Consider the following 24572-nt stretch of genomic DNA (forward strand, 5'->3'; position numbering starts at 1 on the left):
CCCGCTTTTGTTTCCTTTCTCATTGTCTCTCTCTCTGTCAAATAAATAAAATCTTTAAAAAAAAAAAAAAAAAGAAACTTATTAGGGAAAATTCTGTGAGAGAAAATGGACAGGAGCAAAGAGAGGCTGGGAAAGCCATGGGATTCAAGTCTGACTCCAAGTGCAGGAGAGAGAGGAGAAAAGTTGGATGGAAGCATCTTAGAGTTCAGTATAGTATTTTTTTTTAAGTTTTTATTTTTAAGTAATCTTTATAACCCAACATGAGGCTCAAACTTGCGATGCTGAAATTGAGTCATATGCTCCACTGACTGAGCCAGCCAGGTGCCCAAAAGTACAGTATAAAGTAAAATTTGGCAAGGCTGATGGGGAATCCTTGAGCCTAGGTCACCTGTCAAAGGAGTTGTACATCTCCCACGTCAGGGCCTGAGTTAGTGTCCCTACCATGCTGGGAAGAATGGCCTCAATGCAAATGCAATGATGGATGTCAGTATATAGCAGATGGGACCCTCAGTCAGTATAATCCTTGTAGCTGGAGATTATAGGGTTATAGTGTTATTGTCCCTGAACTACTCAAAGGAGACTATTCTAATTGTTAAGGCCAAATTGATTCTCATTTCTTAACATCCACCGATTATACAAACTTCCAGACTTGACCCCTAGAGGTTCTGGCTTAGTAGGTCTGTGGTGGGACCTGGGAATTTGATTTTTAAAGAGCTTAACCAGTGACTCTTAATTTAGGGTTAGGGTTCTGAACCACTGATACAATGGAGAGAGAGTGGACTATAAATTAGGTCAGATTTGGTTTTAAATCCTAGTCCCACCACTTAGTAGCTTAGTAGTCGTGTGATTTTCAGAATGTTACTTAACTTCTCTGAGCCTGGCTCTATTCACTTGCAGTGCTGAGATGGTTAAATAAGGTGACACACTAAAGTACCTAATATGGGGAATGCAAAGCAGTATTTTTACATGGGCCTTTGCCATCACAGAATACATATATATATAGGCTAACCACATGGGTAATCTGGTTTAGTCCTTCAATGTCCAGATCTTTCCATACCTACTTTTATCCTCTCTTCCGTCACCTTGAATTTGAACTAGTCCTGTTCAAGGCCTGGAGACCTCACAGCAGCTGGTTAATAAGCTGGTAATGGCTTTTTCAGGGGTTGCTCAGCTTTACTGGATGTAGGTCATTATTTCAGTTAACACAATCATCTTTGGTACTTCAGACACATTCACAGGCCATAATGCCTCTGGTTGTTTTATTTTCTGAAGTTGTCTGAATTACAGTCAGTAGCCATCACTACAATGTGAGTATGTCTTCTTCCCTCCCTCTATCTTCCATACACCAGGCTGCCCTCTATGAGGCTGAGGTGGAGAGCAGATCTGAAGGAATAAAAAAGAAGAAGAAGAGAACTAGACTAAGGAGACACAGCACCTGAAATCCCAACAAAAAAGTTTACCAGGGGCTTCAGTGTTAAGAATGACTCTAGCTCCTTTTTAAAATATTTTACTTGCTAAGGACAGCTGTATGGATGGGGGAAGAAGGTAATTTGAATCTATATACCCTTGGTGTTTTGGCTGTCAGTATCCAATACCAGTTTTCTTGATAATTTCACCCCTGCACCTTACAATCCTTGTGCTTCCAGGGAAGTCAATTTTCTCCCTATTCCTCAATTTCGGGGCCAGCTATGTGTATCAAGCCTAACTTAACGAGCATGATAACTTCCTCCCTGGCCGTGATGACTGATTGGAGAATGGCATGTAACCTCAGGTGGTCCCATCAGACAGCAAACTTGGACTTCTTAGGTGGCTGGAGGAGCAGAAATGCTCTTTTCCACTACATTGGGACAAGAGTACATGTGGCAGCTATCTTAGTATCACAAAGATGGAGCTTTCTCAGAATGGAGCCAAATTTGATCAGAGCTCAGTAGAGAGTGATTATGTCTTGGTCACACTGCTTAAACAAAATTAGGTCTTGCTTAAAAACAAGATTTATGGGGTGCCTGGGTGGCTCAGTCAGTTAAGTGTCTGACTTTGGCTCAGGTCACGATCCTGGATCCCTGGGATTGAGCCCGGCATCAGGCCCCCTGCTCAGTGGGGAGCCTGCTTCTCCCTCTCCCTCTGCCTCTCCTCTCCACTTGTTCTCTCAAAAAATAAAATAAAATCTTAAAAAACAAAACCAAAAAACCCCAAGATTTATTTTTGTTACTATTATAAAGACAACTTAAGTTAGGTTCTCCATTATCTGTGGTGTTATTTGCAATGATTAGCCTTTTATATACAAACTTTTTCTCAACTTCTTTAAGAGGTACAGGTTATCTGATTTGAAGTGCTGAATGCTACCAAGTGACATAAAACACTTTCAAAAGCCAAATGCTCAGGTACAGGATGTGGAAAACATGCCTTAAAATGGCATGTGTGGAAAAACCAACACATGAGTAGATACCAAGAAGAGATTTTGATTTTGGCTACATTAGAAGTATAGTTTATAGAAAAAAGAAAAGATCATTCTACCATAGTCCTAAAACCTCACTTTGGATATTAAGTTAACCTCTCAGCAAAAACCACTAGCCAAGGATAAAGACAATTTGGAGAGAACTAAAATTGACCATGATGAAGATGGGGATGGGGTGAAAGATAATAGCATGTTTAACTTAAAGAATTCTTGGGGGACATAGAGCAATTTTCTTCAAATACTTTTAAGACATGTATAGTAGACATTTGGTTTTTGGCTACTCAGTATCACTTGATTTACTAGCCACTGATATATATTTGATGACTCACTTATCTCTTCAAATTTATCCGAAACTAGTACTGCCTCTGGATTATTAAATTACAACAGCCACTACATTCCCATTTTTGCTTAGGTCAGTTTGAGCTGGGTTTTCTGCCATTTGCAACTAAGAGTTCTGATACAAAATGTCACCTCTCAAAAGGATTAGATCTTTAAGGTCCCTAAAGACAGCCCAAAATGTGTAAACTTCAGGCCAAAAGTCTTCAGTTAAATGAGAAGGAACAAATTTCTAAGAAGAAGGACTATCTGAAAATGAAATTATCATTTAGGAAGATAATTCAAGGTCTAAGTTTTGATGGCTAATTGATAAAGGACTCTGAGGTCTTTTTTAGACCCAAGACTCTATGAAATTATCTCTAAATAATTTTAAATTTTAGGAAGGCAAGCACAATTAGTGACAAAATTTGCAGTTATTATAAACATACTAATTTTAGTTCAGTATTTACTATAGAGTATTTTTCATATGCTGATTTTATACTTTTTTTGGTATTTATGACTTCTTATATATTGGTATGTTATATCTAGTGAATTTTAAAGTCACTTAATAGACTTTAGTCTAAATATTTAAGTAGAGGCTTATAGCTGTATTGTTGTTTTGATATCATAACTGTATTATATTGCATGTGAATTTCCTACTTGGGAACACAACTTTAATTACAACATTATTCCCAATAGGGGAAAATGACTTGCTGCAAAATAAAATATTTGCTGCAAAATGTGACAAATGCTTCTACTGATAGGTCAGGACTTCAATCTTGAATTTCTGAAATACTTAAGTAAAAATCATTCCCTTCCCCATTCTTCCTTCTTGCATAAACAAATGAAATGAGCAAAATAAACAAAAACAGCAGGGACTTAAGTAAAACAAACATTTTTAAAATTTAATTTATGAAATACATTGCAGTATGGATGTATGTTTGAATATGCACAGAAAAAATATCTAGAAGGATACATATTAAATTGTAAACAGGTTACCATGGGGGGTGTAGAATTAGGGAAGGGTGAGGGGGGTGCTCTTACTTTTAAACTCATATGCTTCTGTTATGTTTGAAATTTTACAATGAGAATTCATTACTTTTATAATAATCACAATAGAAAAAATTTTTTTTAAAAAGTAACAAAAAGTAAAAAACAAACATGTATGTATACAGTAGTTTTAAGAGCTACATTAGAGGTATGGAGAATTAAATCACATGGCACACTTTTCCAATAATACTGTGGTGGTAGATATAATTGTGTAGTATATAATCAAAGAAACATTACAGAAGCTACTTTTAGCAACATCCCAATTAAAAATGTCCCCTGGGATAAGAGCCCTTAAACAGTGACCCTTCAAGATGGATATTAAAACTGAAAGCAGAGCTTAACTATTCCTATAGGATCTATAGGAAAACATGTCAATCTGAAAACTTTAGACAAAGAAAAAGCTTCACAGAAGTAACTTTGGAATACTAAAGGCCAGAAACTGGGAGTATGAGAACAATCCAGTCCAGACCCAAAACCAAATCATAGAAATCTTGGTAATCTAGGGATATAGGTTAGGGATACCTATTTTACCCATTTGTTTATCATTTCTCCCAATTTCTCAACTGGCCTGCTTTCTACCTCAATGAGTTTAACCTAAACATACTGGAATTTTAATGGGAAGGAATAAAATTAATTTCATCTAGATTAGTTTAGGTTCATTCTTGTTACAAAAGAACCAGAGAAACATAAGACATGGGATTTTCCATTATTCTTTTTTTTCTCACAACTACTTCTAGCTACTTAATGAACATTTTGGGAGATAATACTTGTGATTTTTCATGGGTCCCTTAAGTTCTGTATTTGAAGAAATCTTTTTTTTTCCTATTCTAGTTTTTTCTCCTTTTATTGAAGTCACCACAGATGACAAGCTTTTTATTATTATGAACTTTTTTCTTTCAACAAAGAGGATTCTTTAGGTGACTATCAGGTTGATGGTTAAATATTCTCATCAAAGTTAAAACATCTGTAACTGGAAGGGTCCATCTTTTGCAAGCTACATAGTTAAGAGTTTAACTAATACAATTTTGCACTCCTGAAAGAGTATTCCTGACCTAGCTGTCAGGGTTTATGCAGAATTATACTCACTGTGTGAGTAATATGGAAAATTTGACAAAATTTAATCAAAAATTATTATAAATGGCAGAGATAAAGAGTATAAAGTCATAATGGCCATACTATTTTTAAAAGTTACAATAGCTGAAATGTTCATTTCTCAATGGATTATATTAGTTTAATTTAAAAAAAAGAAAACAGCAAAAGATTCATCATTATGTATATATGAAGTATTTAGGATGATGCTTGGTATGTAACCATTCAAAAAATTGGCTCTATAATGAACAATGGATTAAAATAATAAACAAAAAAATATAATGACCCAAAATGGAGAGGAAAGCTTAGAACTAATTTCCTAGAGTATGTATTTAAATAGAAAGTCGAAGCTCACAGAGAGCAGTAAGGAATTCTTCATTTTCTGGGTCTACCTTTTGGGCCCTCTCATAGTACTCAGCAGCTTGCCTCTTTTCTCCTTCCAGCTTGTAAACAAACCCTAGGGCACTTAAACTCTGCACATCTGAAGCATTGTGGCTGAGTCTCTTGACAGCCAATTTCTTCAGAGCACTTGTCAATTTGGTGCGTAGGGATGACCGGTCTTTGACCTTTAAGGCTTCTAAATAATGGTGGATAGCAGTACTTTCTGATTTACGGTGAAATTCCTGAAAGCGGCCATAGTGATAATGGATCTGATGTTTGTGATCATCAGTTATGTTCTCCAGACGAAGGGCTTTCTGGAAAACGTCTTCAGCATTGCTATACTGGCCTCCCTCAGCATACATGTTGGCCAGATCCGTGTAGGCAAATGCAAACATAGAGTCCTTTTCCACAGCTGCTTTGAAATGAAATATAGCAGATGTAATCAGCTCATCAACTTTCAGTTTATCCTTTCCTTTAGGTCTGTTGCGTGTGGCCTTCTTGATTTGGATCATTTGTGCCCTATAGCAAAGTCCCATCTGGTGATGCAGGAAAGAAGAGGTTGGTGTCACCTCCAAGGCCTTTTTCAAAAGTTCCAGAGCTTTGTCCCAGGAATTTTTTCTCCTGTAGAATTTGGCTGCATAACGAAGGACATATGGTTGGGATGATATCTGGTCCAGGATTTCTTCAATATACCTTTCCCCTTCAGCTTCTGCATGTACATCTTGAAGCTTTAGTGCCAGAAAAACCTTAATGTAGGAGTTATCTGGGTTCAAGGTAACAGCTTTCCTCAGAGGACCGAGGGAAAAGCTCTTTATAGACCCTTCTCTGTCAGAATCATCCAGCCGATACACTGTGATGGCATAGCCGATGTTAAATTCTGGATTGTCGGGTTCAGCTTCCAAAGCCTTCTCAAAAGCCACTTTAGCCTTTTGGTAATACTTTCCTCCAAATTTCAAGAGTGCCCACCCTTTTTCACAGTCAATCTCAGGACGCTCCAACTTGTAGTTAGAAGGACTGGACAATTTCTTGCAAACATTCCCTATTTTGTCTATATACTTCTGAGATTCTTTGAGCTGGTCCATGTGATAATATACCCAGGCATAGTTTCCCCAAGTGACCAGACTTCGTATTGCCTCTTTGTCTGAGTGTTCTTGACGGATTATTTCTTCTGCTTGTTCCAGGCACTCTAGAGCATCTTTATTTTGGCCTTTCAGGTGTTTCACATAGGCCAATAAGTTATAAAGAGTGAGTCTGGATTTTGTGGTAAGAAATTCAAGCTGTTGACCAATTGTATCTTCCACATCAAACAGATCAATGTCTTCCTTAAGTAAATTCCATGTAAAGTGACATTCTAACTCCAACAGAATGGCCTTCAAGGAGTCCTTAGGAATTTCACTGTCAAAGATAAAATCCCTTTTAATTTTGAAGAAATGAAGGAAATAATCAATCTTTAAATCTTATATACCGTTTTTTGTTTAACAACAATTCTACCTTTTATTTGATCTTACAGTTCAAGCACTAGTCCCCTGTATCTTTATACTGGTTTCCTTGGTGTAGAGTTAAATTCTAGAAATATTCTCATTACTTATCGCAAAAGCAGTTCTGGAGAGATGACAGGGTTCTCTCTGTCACAGGATATCTATTTCCTTTTGGTAGTCACTAAACCACAAGTACCTCCAATTTTTACAGAGGGGAATTTAAAATGTTTTATTTACTTGCCTTGAAAATTAAGAATAATAAATATACACACAGTCGATAATTAATACAAAAATTCCATTTCTATATTATGAGTAGGAAGGGAGTGAAGAGGTGAGAAATAAGAAAAAGGAGTACACTGAAGAAGACACAGAAGCCACACCAATATATCATTTTTGCAGAGGAAGAAAGGAAGAGAAAGAAGAGAGGGAGGAAGGGAGAGAGAGGAAGAAAGAAAAGAAGGAAACCTCACACAGAGAAAAGACACAAAAACGGATAGTAACTGGAGCGCCTGGGTGGCTCAGTCGGTTAAGCGGCTGCCTTTGGCTCAGGTCATGATCCCAGGGTCCTGGGATCAAGCCCCATGTCGGACTGTCTGCTCAGCGGACAGCCTGCTTCTCCCTCTCCCTCTCCCTCTGCCTGCCGCTCTGCCTACCTGTGCTCTCTCTCTGTCAAATAAATAAATAAAATTTTAAAAAACAAAGAAAAGAAAAGAAACGGATAGTAACTGGTATACCAAGAGATGGGGAAAAGCATTAAGTTTGAGATAGATAAAAGGAGAGTAACAAATTTCCAGAGATGGGGAAAAGGCACAAGGAAATTTAGTAAGCTTAACAGATTTGATATAAGTGCCACATCCTTCTGACCTCTGGGGTTGTGGGCAACAATGGCTAATACCTATTATTACCTTACCATTGCTCTTAAAATTCACTTCACAAATATTTGTTGAGCTCCCTTTGTGCAAGGCACAGTGTAATCTCTACAGGGTACATTGGAAACACTATCTCTGAAACTAGGAAGATAAAGGGGGAAGGAAGGACAAGGAAATATTTATTCATTACTGAGACCATTTTATGTGCAAGAGCTTCTAAATAATCCTGGGTATGTAACTGTGAACAAGACACAGCCCTGCTTATACAGAGCTTATAAGTAAACAATTAAAATTCAGCAGAAAGTTCCATGGAAGTGACCCAGGAAGTGTACATAGTCCAGTGCTGTGGACATCTGTGGTTTTTACTTGGTGAGGACCCCTTCTTTTGGTTTCCATTTCTGGAACATCCTCTCCCTCTACTCTTAGTCCATGCGATTTGAAATGGACTATCTACCGTTTAGTCTGGGAAGGCACATGATATTCTAGCCATTCCCTGGTCCCAGTGATTTATTCAGAGATAATCCAATTAAAATATATTTTTGCTGAAATGGGACTTTGATGGAACGATCTCCCTTCCTTCTAAAAATTTTAAGTTGGTAGAATATAACCTTGGGTGTGCTGGTGGCCATCTTTCCAAACTTGGGGAGAGTCTGCCTGCCTGAGAAAGACTCTAATAGAGAGGAAAGCAGAGCTTAGGAAGAAAGATAACTGTTCACAATAGTGACTAAACAGTCTTGCCTGGATCACCTTGTCTACCCCTGGACTTCTATTTACTTAAAGAAATAACCTCTCTGTGTGTGTGCCTGCTTAAGCCACTCTAAATTAGGTTTCTAATGTCTCCAACTGACAAAATCCTAATTAACATTCCTGGTTTTATTTTTCTGTTTTGCTGATAGTGGTAGTGTGGCAGTCAAGAAAGACTTTCTCAGGGGTGCCTGGGTGGCTCGGTTAAGCATCTGCCTCTGGCCCAGGACATGATCCCGGGGTCCTGGGATCAAGCCCCATGCTGGGATCCCTGCTCAGTGGGGGAGCCAGCTTCTCCCTCTCCCTCTGTCCCTCCACCCTGCTTGTGTTCTCTCTCAAATAAATAAAATCTTAAAAAAAAAAGACTTTCTCAATCTACAATTAACCATAATTAAGAAATGTACAGGAAAAAAAATTCTTTTTTTTTTAAAATTTTTATTTCTTAGAGAGAGAGAGACAGCGAGAGAGGGAACACAAGCAGGGGGAGTGGGAGAGGGAGAAGCAGGCTTCCCGCGGAGCAGGGAGCCCGATGCGGGGCTCAATCCCAGGACCTTGGGATCATGACCTGAGCTGAAGGCAGACGCTTAAATGACTGAGCCACCCAGGTGCCCCAGAAAAAAAATTCCTTAAGTCTTCTCTCAAAGAGGAAAATGCCCTAATTATGGGATGAACAGTATACAGAGCATGTGTGTGTGAATGTGTTTATTTCCCTTTCTGATGCACAAAAAGCCCCCCACACCCTTGTATGTAAAATATAAATATATAGTTGTATAAATGTTTATGGGAACTATAGTAATAGTGCCATCGAAACATTTATTGACCTCCTCGTGTCATATATGCCAGGCAATATCCTAGTTGTACTGGATATAGTAGTGAACAAATTAGAAAACGGCTCTTTCTTCATGGCAATTCCATTCTGGAAGAGGAAGGAACAAAAGGAGTTGATGGAAAACAAATATGTAAACAAATCAATATGAAAACAAATAGACAACATAATTCCAGGTAGTAGTAAATGTTAAGGAAAAAAAAATCAGAGTAATGGGATTAAGGGTGGTGGTGGTTGGGGAGGTACTTTAGTTACAATTATGAAGGGATAGCTTTTGTAGAAAGGGGCAATTGAAGTAAGATCTCAACAATGAAATGGAGGCAATCATAAAAGATCTGAGGCAAAATGGTCTAAGCCACTGCTTCTCAACCGGTGTGCTTTTGCCCCCTAGGGGATATTTGGTAATGTCTGGAGATAATTTTGGTTGTCACCACTGGAGGAATGCTACTAGCATCTACTGGGTAAGGCCAGGGATGCTGCTAAATATCCTACAATGCACAGGTCAGTCCCAACAACAATGAGTTATCCAGCCAGAAATGTCAATAATGTTGAGACTGAGGAACCCTGGTTTGGGCTGAGAGGCCAGTGAGTGCAAAGGCCCTGATGTGAGAACAAACTTGGTGTGTTCAGGGGACAAAAGGAAGGAAAGTGTGGCTGAAGCATAGTAAAGAGGAATAGCAGAAGATGAGGTGTAGTAGTAGGCAGGGACAGATGATGCAGGGTTTGGAAGTCCATGATAAGGAACATAAATTTTACCCTAATTGCAATGGGAAACCACTGGGGGAAACTTTTTAAGTAGGAAAATGACAGTGTTTGATATAAGTTTTAAAAAATCCCTCTGGCTGCTGTGAGGAGAATGGACAATCAAGGGTCAAAAGAGGAAGTTTGGAAACTGATAGGGAAACTATTTGTTCAAGATTTACTGAGAGGTACAATGTAGAGGGCACTGTTCTAAGTGTTGGGATACAGCAATGAACAAAACAGAAAAAACACCCTGATTTCATGTAGCTTATATTCTAATAGGGCAGTGGGGTGTGCCAAGAGAAGATCAAAAAACCAAATGAAAATATAAGAGTATGTGAGATGGTAATAAAGAGAAAAATAAAGCAGAAAAGGAGAAAAAAATGGGAAGTTGGCAGGGGGTTTGAGAGGTGGTTAAAATATAAAGAGCATGACCAGAGCAAGTCTCCCTGAAAGAGACATGAAAGCAGCTGTCAAGGAAATCCAAGGAGAGATGATGCAAGCTTACGCTGTGGTTGTAGTGGAGGGTTGGTGAGGACTGGATTGGTTATATTTGAGGCAGAGCTGACAGGTCTTTCTGATGGATTAGTTGTGGAGAGGGCCATGAGGAAAAGAGAGAATCCAAGATGATTCCTATGCTTTTGACTTGAGGGACTGGATAAATCAAGAGGCTTATTTGGAAATGTTAATTTTGAGATGTCTATTACACATTCAAGTGAAGATGCTAAGTATGAAGTTGGATATTAATGAATACAATACTGGGGACGAGGAGGAATGAAGTTAGAATGAAGGATATAAAATCGGGAGTGATAGACATGCAGATGGACTTTAAAACCACAAGATCTAGAATTAAATTACCTAAGGAGTGAGCATAGACAGAAAAGGTAAAAACTAAGCTGTAAGACACTCCCAAGTCAAGTAGCCTAGAAGGACCAAGAAAGGAGGCAAAGAAAGAATAATCAGTGAGGAAGCTAGAAAACTAAGTATCAATGAAAGCCTAAGGAAGAAAATATTTCAAGAAAGAGAAACGAATATTCAATGTGTAAAATGATTCTAAGAGACTGAGTAATTGAGGACAGAGAAGAGATCACTGTTTTGGCAGGAGTAAAGCTGTGGGGGACCGTGATAAGTGTTTGACTAGAAAGGTAGGGATGAAAACATTACTGGAGGGCGCCTGGGTGGTTCAGTGGGTTAAGTGTCTGCCTTTGGCCCGGGTCATGACCTTGGGGTCCTGGAATCGAGCCCTAAGGCAGGCTCCCTGCTCAGCGGGTGGTCTGCTCCTCATTCTCTCTCTGCTTGCCCCCTCCCATGTCGTGCTTAAAAAAAAAAAAAACACCAAAAAACCAACAAAAAAACATTAGTGGGGTGGCTGAGGGGATAATGTGAGGTAAAGAAGGAGATATGAGGAATAGAGGCCACTTTCTCAAGGAATTTTGAAGGAAATAGAGAAATAGAGCTGTATCTGGAGGAAGGCTGAGGGAAATGTCAAAATAATTTTTAACCACATATTTTCAATAACCTAATGATATGCCAATAGGACTGTTCCAGTAATAAGGGAGAAAATGATGCTTGTGGGAGAGAGGCCAGGAAAACTATAAGATGGAACATGAAGCTGAAGTGAAACTATACATTGTTAATATTCAAATCTTTTTTTTTTTTTTAAGATTTTATTTATTTATTTGAGAGAGAGAGAATGAGAGAGAGAGCACATGAGAGGGGGGAGAGTCAGAGGGAGAAGCAGACTCCCTGCCAAGCAAGGAGCCCAATGCGGGACTTGATCCAGGGACTCCAGGATCATGACCTGAGCCGAAGGCAGTTGCTTAACCAACTGAGCCACCCAGGCGCCCTAATATTCAAATCTTTATCTCCAGCTTCAAACTCCTAATCATGGTTGCTATGCCCGTGTCATCCAGCCCCTGTCTACTTCTCTAGCCTCATTTTGTACAACCTTCCTTTCACTTCCTGCACTCCAGCCATACAGGCCTTTAAAGAAATTGTTATTTCTTCTGCCAGGTATGTATCTACCTCAGGGCATCTGCATGGGCTTTTTATTCTCTCATTTTGTGAACTGTTCCTAAGAGAGTTCTAGGGCTTACTTATTCTCACAATTCTGGTCTTGGCTCAAATGTCAGCTCTTCAAAGAGGTGTACCCCTGACCACCTTAGCTAAAGCTGCACCCCACCTTGCCAGTCATCCTAAAGTCTAGTCTATCACATTTCCCTTTCTGATTAGCACTTACATCAATATTTGGTGGGAGTTGGGAAGGAGGAGAAGAGTGCTTTAAGTCAAATAGTAGATTGATGTTTTAAACTGAATTAGACAGAGTTTTTCAGGAACTGGAAAGGGGCTGTCCTAATAGCCAAAAGTGACAAAAGTTACAGAACTGAATTAATTGCACAATTAGTAGTAGTGATTAAAAAAATAAAAGCATTTCATATTTATAACCTTATCTCTGATCTAATCTCTATCTCTCCCCTTAATTCCAGACTTAATGAATTTTTATTTTTTATTTTTTTAAAGATTTTATTTATTTATTTGACAGAGAGACAGCGAGAGAGGGAACACAAGCAGGGGGAATGGGAAAGGGAGAAGCAGGCTTCCTGCAGAGCAGGGAGCCTGATGAGGGGCTCGATCCCAGGACCATGACCTGAGCCAAAGGCAGACGCTTAACGACTGAGCCACCCAGGCGCCCTGACTTAATGAATTTTTAGCTCACACCTTCAGTTAGAAGTTCAATTGGCATCTCAAATAAACATATGCAATCCAGAAATCTGGATTCCTTGAGCTTTTTCCTCCCCCAGTCTTTTTTGGCACCTCTTAGTTCCATAGGCCAAATAATCCAGGAGTAATCTGATTCTTCTCTCAACCTCTCATCCAATCCAATTGGAAGTCCTGTTAATCTAACACCCAGATAAATCTAAATCCATCCACTTTCCTCCATTTCTATTGCTGTTTTACTAGTTTAAACCACAATTATCTTTCCTTTGAGCTGGGGAAAATCTGGGCTCCCAGCTTTGGCTCTTGATCCCCTCAGAGTCCTACTAAACTTTTGAAAATGTAAACCAGATGATGTCTCCTGCTTAAAATCTCCCAATGGCTTCCCAACACCCTTAGATATTAATCCAGCTCTTGCCACGTCCTACAAGTCCCTAAAGAACTTGGCCTTATCTATCTGTCTAACCTTTTCTCCTCCTACTCTCCTCTTCATTCACTGTGTTTTGGACATACTGACTTTCCTATCTTGAACATATCAAGTTCAAGGACTTTAAACCTGTTGTTTTTACTCTGGGAATGTTCTGCTCCTAAATCTTGGCATGACTAGCTCTTTCCTGTAACTCAGCTCCAACATTCTCTACCCAGGAGGCCACCCACAGCAGAAATACCTAAAAAAGCCCCCTCCATTCTAGGTCACTTTCTTAGGCCATTACATTATTTTCCTTGTAGCTCTTAATACTTCCTGAATTGTGTTATTTACTCAATTATCTATTGTTTATCTATTTCTCCCATTTAAATGTAAGCCCCGTAAGAATAGGGACCTTGTTCTGATTTTATATTTTTCAACACTGTGTCCCCAGCACTGTGTCCCTGGAATCTATTATTCTAGCCAGTTAATAGAAACTCAATAAATAAATATTTGTTGAATGAATGCAATTGTATACTGGCAGTTTCTAGCATGTCCAGCCCAGAGGTATAGGCTTAGCGTAAAAAGTACCTGGATTCCAGATGAGGGAATTCTTACTAGTTCTTCACCTCCTGCTAATGGCCCCAAACTTTCTCCCATTTCAGTTTTCCCTATCTCACTTGTCTTTATATCTTGGCATACTCTCTGTCTGGCTTCATGTTTGGATTTTGAAAATAAGTTTGGACTGTTTCCCATGGTTCTGACTGGGAAGCCTGGTATGACTATCCCTTGGTAGTTGTTCTTTTCTCTGGTGTAACTGCACCAAAATCATGGGCAAGACATCCCCTTAACAGCCTGCCCAGATCCATGGCAAATGGGCTTACCAGCCCCCTGCCCATCCATAGAGTAAAATGAACATCTGTTTCTGTTGCGAAGGTTTACAGCAGCCCAGCTCAAGGACGACGAGGAAGGCTGCCTCAGGTAATATGAATGTGGTTGTGAGATCTCAAGGGGATATTCAGTCACTGAAGTGCCTTGCCCAGACTCTGGAATTTATGCCCAACTGGATGCCATGAGAAGTTTTATTTTTCAAACTTTGCTTAATTTTTAAACTCGGTCTCTGGGAAGCTGGCAGAGAGGCTATTGTGTCTGAAGAGGCAACACTTATCTTTAGGAAATTTGAGGGGTTTTGCCATGAAGAAGCAGTCTTTCATTGTCCTTGGGAGACAGTCCCCAAGTGGAGTCCACCCCTCTTCCAGCCCATCCTGCATACCATACATAGTGCACCCCCCTTTCCTTCCTCATTTCTTCAGGCACCTTCCTGATACCTCCTTCCCTTCTTACAGATGTCAGAAGCAAAGCACTTATTACATTTCTTTTTTACTTAAAATAATAATAAAAAACATTTGCAAATATTATGTACTAAGCAATCAACTAATCCCACAGTCCTAAGATCTGGAGGTCATTGATTTCTACGGATAAGAAACAGACTCACAGAGTTTAAGCAACTTTGCTTTGGGTCACCCAACTAGTAGGTGTTCCCAATCAGGAGCCCAAGATCTTACTCTCTCATCCCTCAGCTTACTAACTGCGGACGGTTCACTCATCACCACAGGGCAGGGTGCCAGCCCCTGGGGATACAAAGCGGGTGAGGAAAGGACCCCACTACCACAAGGCAGTAAAGGAGACAGAAGAGGACCCCCCCCAAAAAAAAAAAAATAGCGGACTGGGCGGAATAAGAAGAATCTGGACGCGGTACAAAGGCAGCTCACAAGAAGGGAAGAACTCAGACCCAGAAATCAGAAAGGCAAAATGGCAGTAGCCGCCGACCTAGGTGACAACTGCAGGGCTGCGGCCAAACCGTGTCTGCCCACATCGGGGGAATGGCAGCTGCCGCCCCAGGAAGGGGAGGAAGGCGACGGGCCTCAGGAGACCCGTGCCACGTAGAAGCCGCCCGAATGGCCCCGGGGGCGGCCGCCAACCGAACACTGTCGCCGCCGCCGCCGAGAAGAGCCGCAGGGAGGGGACAGGCTCCTGGGTCGCGTCGCCGGCCGCCCCCTTCCCCCCCCCCCCGGCCGGACAGTCCCGACTACCGACGCCCGGGAGGGTCGGGGCTCCGGGGAAGCGCGCGCTCGGCCCCTTGAAGGGCCGCGGCGCTGTGCTGGCAATGGGATGAAAGAAAAACACCGGCTTGAAACAAAGGCCTACGCGGTCTAGGGGCAGAAGCGGGGAAAGCCTTTACCTCATGGTGGTTGGGCGCTGCGGGCAGTCCCCTCGGGCTTTCTCCTCAGGACTGGGATCCCCGACTGCGGAGCGGCGGGGCGCGCGCGCGGGCGGGCGTGTGCGCGTGCGCGGGGAGTGCGGGTGGGCGGTGGGCGCTTCCCGCGGGGCGGCGGCGGCGCGAGGTCGCAGCCCAGGCGTTGGCTTTGTTAAACGCAGGACCAGAGCGGCAAAAGGGAGCTGGAAAGTGAATCTGATCTCGGACTAGGCGGAGTCCAGCTCCAGGAAACGGAAACTTCTGCAAGAGCTGAGTGGGGCCCCGGCCCGGCTGAGAAGCCCCCGGGGGGCGGGGGGTGCACGTGTACAGAGCTCTGGGTGGTTCTGTGTGGAATTTGCAGCTGGCCCTCTGGACTTTGGCCCGGGCTCTCACCTGTCTCGCTAAGCCTGCGTGGCGCTCGAGCAACCTCATTTATTTTTAAATAAAACGACAGGAGATTGTTTAGCGTTATTTTTGTTGTAAGGGTGGCAGCGATACTCTTTCCAGCTTTCTGCATCCTAAGCTGAAACTGAAGTCCTGCTTCCCGTCTTCATTGAAAAAACAGGTACAGTGCTATACACTGGTGCCGTTATTTCCGTTGCGTAAATTTAAGGAAATTTTTGGGTCAAAATGTATATACATTTTAAAAGTTGATAGGTATTGCCGAATAGCTTTGAAAAGAGGTTGATACACTTCCACTCACAATAGTGCTTGTCTTCTGTGCCCTTGCCAACCGCACTCACCATAATAAGATTCTAGTAAGGATGGGGGTGGTATTGGGAAGCTAAGCAGAAAATGCCAAATATCAATAAACCTAGATTTTTGTTCCCCTTGAATTCAATCATTCATTCAGTGAACAAATGATATTGGACAACTGCTAAGAACCAGACATTGTTCAAAGCACTGTCAATATAGTAATGAGAAAACAGACAGAGGACCTACGTTTATGGAGTTATCTTCTAGTATGGGAGATAAAAATAATAAAGAACAAATGAAACATGTATCAGATGGTGCTATGGAGAAAAAGCACAGAGAGGCTTGGAGTGCAGTGTGTTTTGCTAGTATAAATCTGTTGGTAATAGCTGAATAGCTGGTTTCACTGAGAAAGTGGCAACTGAGCAAAAATCTGAAGTGGGTGAAAGAGTGAGCACTGTAGATATGAAACTAGGGAAGAAAGTTCCAGCATGGGAAACAGTAAGTGCAAACCCCTGGAGGTGGAGCATACTTGGCATGCATGGATGGTGTGGTTGGAATGGGAAGAGCAGGGGAAAAGTCATAAGAATTGAGATCTGAGAGGTAATGTGGTGGGCCTGAAGGCTATCGAAATGTTTTTCTGAAGCAGGAAGCCACATTTTAGAAAAGGTACTGAATGGTTTAGTGTGGGGAGAAAAATAAACCCAGAATTTCCTCCTTACTAAGGCTTTAAAAAATTTGATAGTGCTCCAGTGTTTGAAAAAATTTTCAGTGTGTTTATCATGTTTTTTCTTCCTTGTTCCCACTTCTTTCCCTTCCTTTCTCTTAGCTGTATCTGGGCCAAGAGATTGTCTTTGCTTATTTAGGTTTAAATGAATAGCAACTAAGCAATCAGAGGTAAACATCGAAGGAAAAAGAAATCTTGGTTATCTACTTATATTGTTAAGAATTCAAATTCAGAAAGACAAAAACTATCTGTAAAGAATTTAAAGAATATACATTTTCAGGATTGAGGAAACGACGTGTTAAGTGCGTGTTGAACATGTTGAAATCATTAGATGGAATTTATATATCAATCTTTCTTTTCACAGAAAGTTGGATTGAGCGCGTTCTTGGGAAAATCAGTAGTGCATTGTCTTTTGAATTTATTCTTTTTAAAAATATTTTATTTATTTATTTGACAGAGAGCGCGCACAAGAGAGCGCACAAGCAGGGGGAATGGTAGGCAGAGGGAGAGGGAGAAGCAGGCTTTCTGCCAAGCGGGGAGCCTGATGCGGGGCTCAGTCCCAGGACAATGGGATCATGACCTGAGCTGAAGGGCAGACACTTAACCAATTGAGCCACCTAGGCGCCCCTTGAATTTATTCTTATCAAGATGTAAAACACAGCAACTAGAGAAAAAGGAAATAGAAAGTGAAACATGGCAACTGATCTAAAATCTGCTTGAGAAACCGAAACTTAAGGGGCGCCTGGGTGGCTGCGTGGTTAAGCGTCTGCCTTCGGCTCAGGTCATGATCCCAGGGTCCTGGGATGTCATGATCCCAGGGTCCTGGGATCGAGCCCCGCATCAGGCTCCCTGCTCTGTTCAGCGGGAAGCCTGCTTCTCCCTCTCCCACTCCCCCTGCTTGTGTTCCTGCTCTCGCTAGCTCTCTGTCAAATAAATAAATAAAATCTTTAAATTAAAAAAAAAGAGAAACTTTAGTAATAACTCCTCTAAGAAAGAGATGTAAGGCAGAGTTTCTCAACCTTAGCAACTATTGACATTTGGGCTGGATAATTCTTTGTTGTGGGAAGCGGACTAGTGATGTTTAAGAGGCATCCTTAATTATAACCACTAGATGTCAGCAGCACCCTGCAGTTGTGACAAAAAAAAAAATCTCCGTGTGTTGGCAAAAGTAACTTCTTTTTTTTTTTTTTTGCTCTAAGACCCCAAATCCTCTCCCCTTTTGTGCCCCTCCCCCAGGAATCACTGCTATAAATAATACCCTCATGTATATACCTAATTTATTTGAATTAGTTTTCAGAGCACAGCCTGAAAGACATAGGAGGTGGACTTCAGGTGGGAAAGGAATGGTTGAATACAGATAAAGGGCAGTGGGGGATGGTACTGGAGTTCAGGAGGAGACCTGTGTGAAAGGGTGGATATCAAGGGGAATGTCCCAGAAGGCCTCCTCCCTTCAGCATGGACTCCACAGTGGAGGTGGCTATATCACATTTGGCCTGGCTGGGGACAAGCTACAGAGCTGTGGACTCAGACTGAGGGTGAGTCATTCAAGCTGGGCAGTCCACAGGTAGGGGCCCTTAGTCCCAATGCGGTTCCAGTTCTCACATCATAATAGGAATGGAGACATTGGTGGCTAGGGTGATCTCCAAAGAGCTGGAGCCTGCAGTAGCGTGTAGACCGCAATTAGCAAAGACCTGGGCTGGAGTACTTAACAATAGTGAATGGCAGGCGCTGTAGCTTGGCCTGATTTAGGGGCACTTGGAGAAATTCTGGAGCGGGGGTAACTAAGGACACCAATGAGGTCCTGTCAGTCATTTGCATGGGAGTAACAAGCTCGTGAAGTTCAGCTGTCAGTTTAAAGAGACCACTTGTTAATGCCTGGAGATATTCGTGTGTAAGGCTGGCAATAGCATTTTTTTTTAAAGATTTTATTTATTTAGGGGCGCCTGGGTGGCTCAGTTGGTTAAGCAACTGCCTTCGGCTCAAATCATGATCCTGGAGTCCCAGGATCGAGTCCCGCATCGGACTCCCTGCTCAGCGGGGAGTCTGCTTCTCCCTCTGATCCTCCCCCTCTCATGCTCTCTGTCTCCCATTCTCTCTCTCAGATAAATAAATAAAAAATCTTTAAAAAAAAAAAGATTTTATTTATTTATTTAGAGAGAGCACGTGAGTAGGGGGGTAGCAGAGGGAGAGAGAGATATCCACTCTGAGCGTAGAGCCCAACATGGGGCCGGATCCCACGACCCCAAGATCATGACCCAGGCTGAAATCAAGACTTAGGCATTTAACTGACTAAGCCATTCAGGCACCTCTGGCAGTAGCAATTTCAATACTAAAGAGCATCTATTTTCCTAGATTTGCTGGTTGTTGTCGTTCTCTGCAGACATCCAAGCTGTCCCACACTTTAGCGTTACTGAGCTCTGAGAAGTGCAGAGATCTCTCCCAGAGTAGGGAGGGATGGGATAGAGAGATGGTATTGGGTTATAAGACACTCAAGTAACCGTAATCTCTGGAGATTGTCGAACACACCTCCCACCAAACATATCACATAATCCAGGGATTAATTTTCTGGGTGCAAGTGATGTATAGCAATACCTGGGAAGAATTGCCTAATAAAGAATTGACTAATTATCCAACGATTATGTACCTTCAATATTTCTCACTCTGGGAGAGTTGGCAGCGGTTAATCTTATTTTAGTGCCGCACAGCATGCTTCCCCAAACACAAGCACTAAAATATCATTCTTGTTAAATAAAATAGATCTCTTGTTTTAGTGATAAAGAAGTTGGGAAGATGGCTTCTACCTGACTCTGACGCCTGCCCTCAATGATATAAAGTTTGCTTCCCTGCAATTTCTGTAGAATTCCAGTAGAAATCCAGAACTCTACCAGATATTTCTGTTAATTCCTTGGGGATTTATAATCTTGTAGATTAGGGATCCCTACCAGGGAATGTAGGGAGCTTCTAGAAGCTGGAAAATGTACAAAAAGGATTGTCCCCTAGAGCCTCTGGAGGCAGTCTGGTTCTGCCAGCACCTTGATTTCAGTCCAGTGAAACCTGTTTCAGACTTCTGACCTCCAGAACTGTAAGATGATAAATTTGTATGGTTTTAGACTACCAAGTTTGTGGTAATTAGTTATAGCCACACTAAGAAATTAATACATCCTCCCCCAAATCAAATACAAAAATGAAAAAACAGTAACATTGTTTATTTTTTTCCTTTTAAAAATATTGCTTGGTGTGCAATGTCTTTTAATAAAATGTCATAATCAAAGGTGACTGCTACTGATGGTCTCTCAGATCATATAGCAACCTTTTCATGTTTCTTGATCAATACCAGCAAATGACTGAATTCATAGTGCTTCAAATCAAATGACATAAAACAAGAGAAATGCTTGGAACAGTTCGACAAATTAAATTCCAAGCTTTTTGGAGAAAGCTGACTTTTAATTGACTGCATACTTGTTTTACTGTTTTTCTCACTGGATTATAAGCTGCACGAGGTCTGGGGAAAATGCTTTCTTCACTGAAGTTAATTACCTCAGTCAACTTGATGTAGACCACATCTGTCCATTCCGAGTTCCTAGAAGAATGTGCTGGCTCTCCTGACATCTTATGACCACAGTATAGTTTAGATCCATGTATTCATTTCCAAACCCAACAAATCAAGATTACCTAAATAACAAGAATCCCACTCCCTAAGTATACTGTAATTATAGAAGTAGGTAGTAAAACTCTCTAAGCAAAATGGGAGCATAGAAATGGAGAGTAGAACTACTTAAGGGAACAAAGGAAAGGGGACCATGGCCGGGCTGACCCACTATGGGAGCCTATGTTCACTTAAAGGGAAGAGGGGCTATTAGACAAACCTTGTTCTACATGGAGGTAAGCAAACCTAAGGCATTAGAGAGAACCTCTTAGGCCTGTTCCCTTGACAGAACTACCTGATGGTAGGGGATTCCTCAGACATAGACCATCTCACTTCTTAATAGGGCTGTGTGCTCTGCGTTGTACAAGAGGGTAAAGCTCCATCCCAGAACAATCCTTATTGCCAGATATGGGACGAATGAGACATTTTTTCCTGAGAGCCCCTTCGCTCCTCCCCAGCTTGGGCACAGTAAGAAATATTAAGACATTTCACCTTCATTTGCTTTTGTGCACACAAGACACAGTGGCAAAGAGCACGTGGAATCACACTGTCTGGTTTCAATATTGGACTTTGCCACTTACTGGCTGTGTAATCATGGGTTGGTTGGTTCACCTTTTTTTTTTTTTTTTTAAGTTTATTTATTTATTTATTTTTAGTAATCTCCACACCCAACATGGGGCTCCAACTCATGACCCTGAAATCAGGAGTTGCATGCTCTTCTGACTGAGCCAGCCAGGTGCCCTGGTTCACCTTTCTAAGCCAAAATTTCTTACCTATGAAGTCAGGAGAGTCATAGATCTTTCCTCATGGAGTTGTGGTGAAGTGAAATGGAATAACACATGGAAAGCCTGTCTCACTAAAGAGCATTCAGTAACTGGGGATGTTACTATCACTATTATGACAGGTCCCTCCATCTGTGCAGTGGGCAGTCTGCACTAACCTCCAGCAGGAGCCCTTCCCCATTATAATTTGGGGAATCATGTCATGTCTCTGACTGTGCAGCTGCTGAGGCAGGTGCTCTGCTGTGATCTTTAGGCCAGGGCAATCTAGATCTTCCCACCTTAGGACGCAAGTCAGGGAGCCCTGGACATGCCCACATATGGAGCCTGGTAAAGCCTCTTGGGCAGCAGGCATCCAGCCCTTCCCTTGGAGGGACTGACCTATGTGGGGGAGAAGAGATTTTGGAAAGGTGATCACTTCTCAGCTCACTCCTAGTTCTATATCAGATGGGATGCTTCTAGCAGACCAATTGAGTTTTCAGGTGAATACATTTTCTGCAAGGTACCAGCTCTAACCTAACTCTGAAATAAAGGGATGGAAATGTAAGCAAATACTGAAATAAAGGTTAGAAGTGCAGTATGTATGCACTAACAGCAGTATGGCTTTGGAATTTTTGTGCATAAAATTATTGCATATAAAGTATTATTTTTTAATTGAAGTATAGTTGACATTAGTTTCAGGTGTAAACATAGTGATTCAACATTTATCTACATTATGTAATGATCACCACGGTGAGTCTATACCATCTGTCACCATACAAAGTTATTACAATATTATTAATTATATTCCCTATGCTTACTTTATATCTCCATAACTTATTTACTTTATAACTGAAGGTTTTCACCTCTTAATCCTCTTCCCCTATTGACACCTAGTAACTGTGTCAGAGAAACAGAGCAAGTGTTTATCTTGTGATCACTATGAATTTGGCAGCAGTCCTGGTTCTGTGGGGCTCTGACTTAGCTGATTAAGTATGCAGAATCTTGACCACTGTGTCTTTGGCATAAACAGACCTGTGAACTCACAGGACAGCAGCATTAAGGAGAGAGGAAACAGCCAATATAGTGTGTAAATGTGTCTATGTGTATGCATATGTCTGTGTGTATTTACAAATAGGAAAGAACAATGAAAAGTAAAGAGGGAAACTCATTTTGAATGGACAGGGTTTTGATGTGAGGAAATGAAACTTGAGCATAGAACTATGAGTCCAGGGGCGCCTGGGTGGCTCAGTCGATTAGCGTCTGCCTTGGGCTCAGGTCGTGATCCCAGGGTCCTCGGATGGAGTCCCGCATAGGGCTCCCTGCTCCACAGGAAAACTGCTTCTCCGTCTCCCACTCCCCCTGCTTGTGTTCCCTCTCTCGCTGTGTCTCTCTCTGTCAAATAAATAAATAAAATCTTTAAAAAAAAAAAAAAAATAGTAAAAGCTTTATTAAAGAAAAAAAAAGAACTATGAGTCCAATATCAGAATTCTAGGACCAGTTCTATGTTTGACAATCTAGATGAGTCAAACTCTATGAGTTGCCTTATCAGTTATATAAAAGGGTTAGGCTTGCAGCCCTGGCTGCAAACTAGAAGATTCCTTGGGAATCTTTAAAAACAAACAAGCAAAAAAACCAAACCAAACCAAACAAAACAGAGAAACTGACACCTGAGTTAATCTCTAGTCCGGTGAATCAGAATCTCTGGTAGCGAGGCCCGGGCATCAGAATTATCAGTAATTGAAAGAAAGAAAGAAAGAAAGAAACCACAAGGTAATTTTATTGTGTAATCATGATTTTTTTTTAAAAAAAGATTTTATTTATTTATTTGACAGAGAGAGAGACACAGCGAGAGAGGGAACACAAGCAGGGGGAGTGGAGGAGGGAGAAGCAGGCTTCCCACTGAGCAGGGAGCCCGATGTGGGGCTCGATCCCAGGACCCTGGGATCATGACTTGAGCCGAAGGCAGACGCTTAATGGTTGAGCCACCCAGGCGCCCCTGTAATCATGATTTAAAACCACTGCACTAGGGCGCCTGAGTGGCACAGTCGGTTAGGAGTCTGACTCTTGGTTTTGGCTCAGGTCATGATCTCAGGGTGATGAGATGGAGCCCTGCATCAGGCTCTGGGCTCAGGGAGGTGCCTGCTTGAGATTCTTTCTCTCCTTGTCCCCCTCCCCCTGGGACTACCAGATCTGTATGTCAAGTCACAATAATCCTGCAGAAGCAGATGAGAGAGGGACTATGTGTCTGTGAAAGTGCCGGCTGACCACCAACTTGATATTCTAGAAATAGGAACTTCTATAATAAGGACCCAATATTTGGTATATGTCCTTAGTGTCTGCTCAAGTATAAGTTTGTTTCAGGTGTTTTGGTAGTTGTACCTCCTGACGGTCATCGGATGTTCAATGGCCTGTAGGTGAGATCTAGTCCCTTACTTTTCCAAAGCCAGGCAAGTACCATCTAGGGACAGACCAGACTCAGAGAACCAGAGGTGCAGAGCTAGATCATACCCATTTCCTCTCAGGGGGTTGGCTGATCAGGTACGCTATTTGGTGCCAAAACTGGAAGCAAATTGAATGTTCTTCAGCAGGTGAAGGGCTAAATAAACTGTGGTACATCCATACAATGGAGTATTATTCAGCAGTTAAAACAAATGAGCTATCAAGCCATAAGGACATGAAGGAACATTAAATGCATATTGCTACATGAAAGACACATTTAAAAAGACTACATATTATATAATTCCAAGTATACGACATTCTGGAGAAGGCCAAATTATAGAAATAATATTAACAGATCAGTCCTTGCCCGAGGTTTAGGGGGAATGGTATGGGGGAGCACAGGATACTTTTAGGACAGTGAAACTCTTCTTATGATACTATAATAGTAGATACCTAATATTATGTACAATAAAAAGATGAACTGTACTGTGAACTCTGAACTTTAATTAGGAATAATATATCAATATTGGTTCATCAATGGGAACTAATATACCATACAAATGCAAGATGTTAGTGTAACAGCCCAGCAGCTGATCCTAAGGGTTGACTTGCTTCAAGTTAACACACTCCTTACTTGGTGACCTAAGTCCCTTGACCTACAACAGACTGATTTACTTTCTTTGAGATTTGCAGACCACTGGCCTTGAGGAGTGAAGGACCAGAACTTTCCCAGGCCACAGAAGCCAGCAAGTCTGTTTGAAGCAGTCTCGACCTCCTGATTAGCCCAGCAATTTTTTTAGCAAAATGTTTTTCTGTTTTTTGGTCACACAAGTGATTTTACTGACCTCCCTTTGTATATCTGTAGATGTTGCCTTCCTTTGCAGAAAGAACAGAGTACTCCTGCACATCACGGAACAAGAACCAGAACCCCCCTCACACAATTCCCTGGCACTAAGATAACTTTTGTAGCTGGTATCGTG

General features: G+C 41.5%; 2 protein-coding genes across 2 annotated transcripts in view; one reads left to right on the top strand and one right to left on the bottom strand.

Moving 5' to 3' along the window:
* Positions 1-3654: 3654 nt before the first annotated feature.
* Positions 3655-15445, bottom strand: IFIT5 (interferon induced protein with tetratricopeptide repeats 5). The gene is made up of 2 exons (XM_081823895.1): positions 15312-15445; positions 3655-6685 (listed from the first exon to the last, which is right to left on the bottom strand). The coding sequence occupies exons 1-2, from the start codon at positions 15314-15316 to the stop codon at positions 5242-5244; spliced, it is 1449 nt and encodes a 482-aa protein (XP_081680021.1). The 5' UTR covers positions 15317-15445; the 3' UTR covers positions 3655-5241.
* A 50-nt stretch (positions 15446-15495) lies between these two features.
* Positions 15496-24572, top strand: part of LOC102734916 (uncharacterized) — a 42422-nt gene continuing 33345 nt past the window's right edge. Inside the window, exon 1 of the mRNA XM_031042186.2 lies at positions 15496-15891. The gene's annotated coding sequence lies outside the window, so the exon portion shown is untranslated. The remainder of the gene's footprint in view (positions 15892-24572) is intronic.

Source organism: Leptonychotes weddellii, chromosome 6 (assembly GCF_054177405.1).
Source record: "Leptonychotes weddellii isolate Sample4059 chromosome 6, ASM5417740v2, whole genome shotgun sequence".
Classification (NCBI taxonomy): Eukaryota; Metazoa; Chordata; class Mammalia; order Carnivora; family Phocidae; genus Leptonychotes; species Leptonychotes weddellii.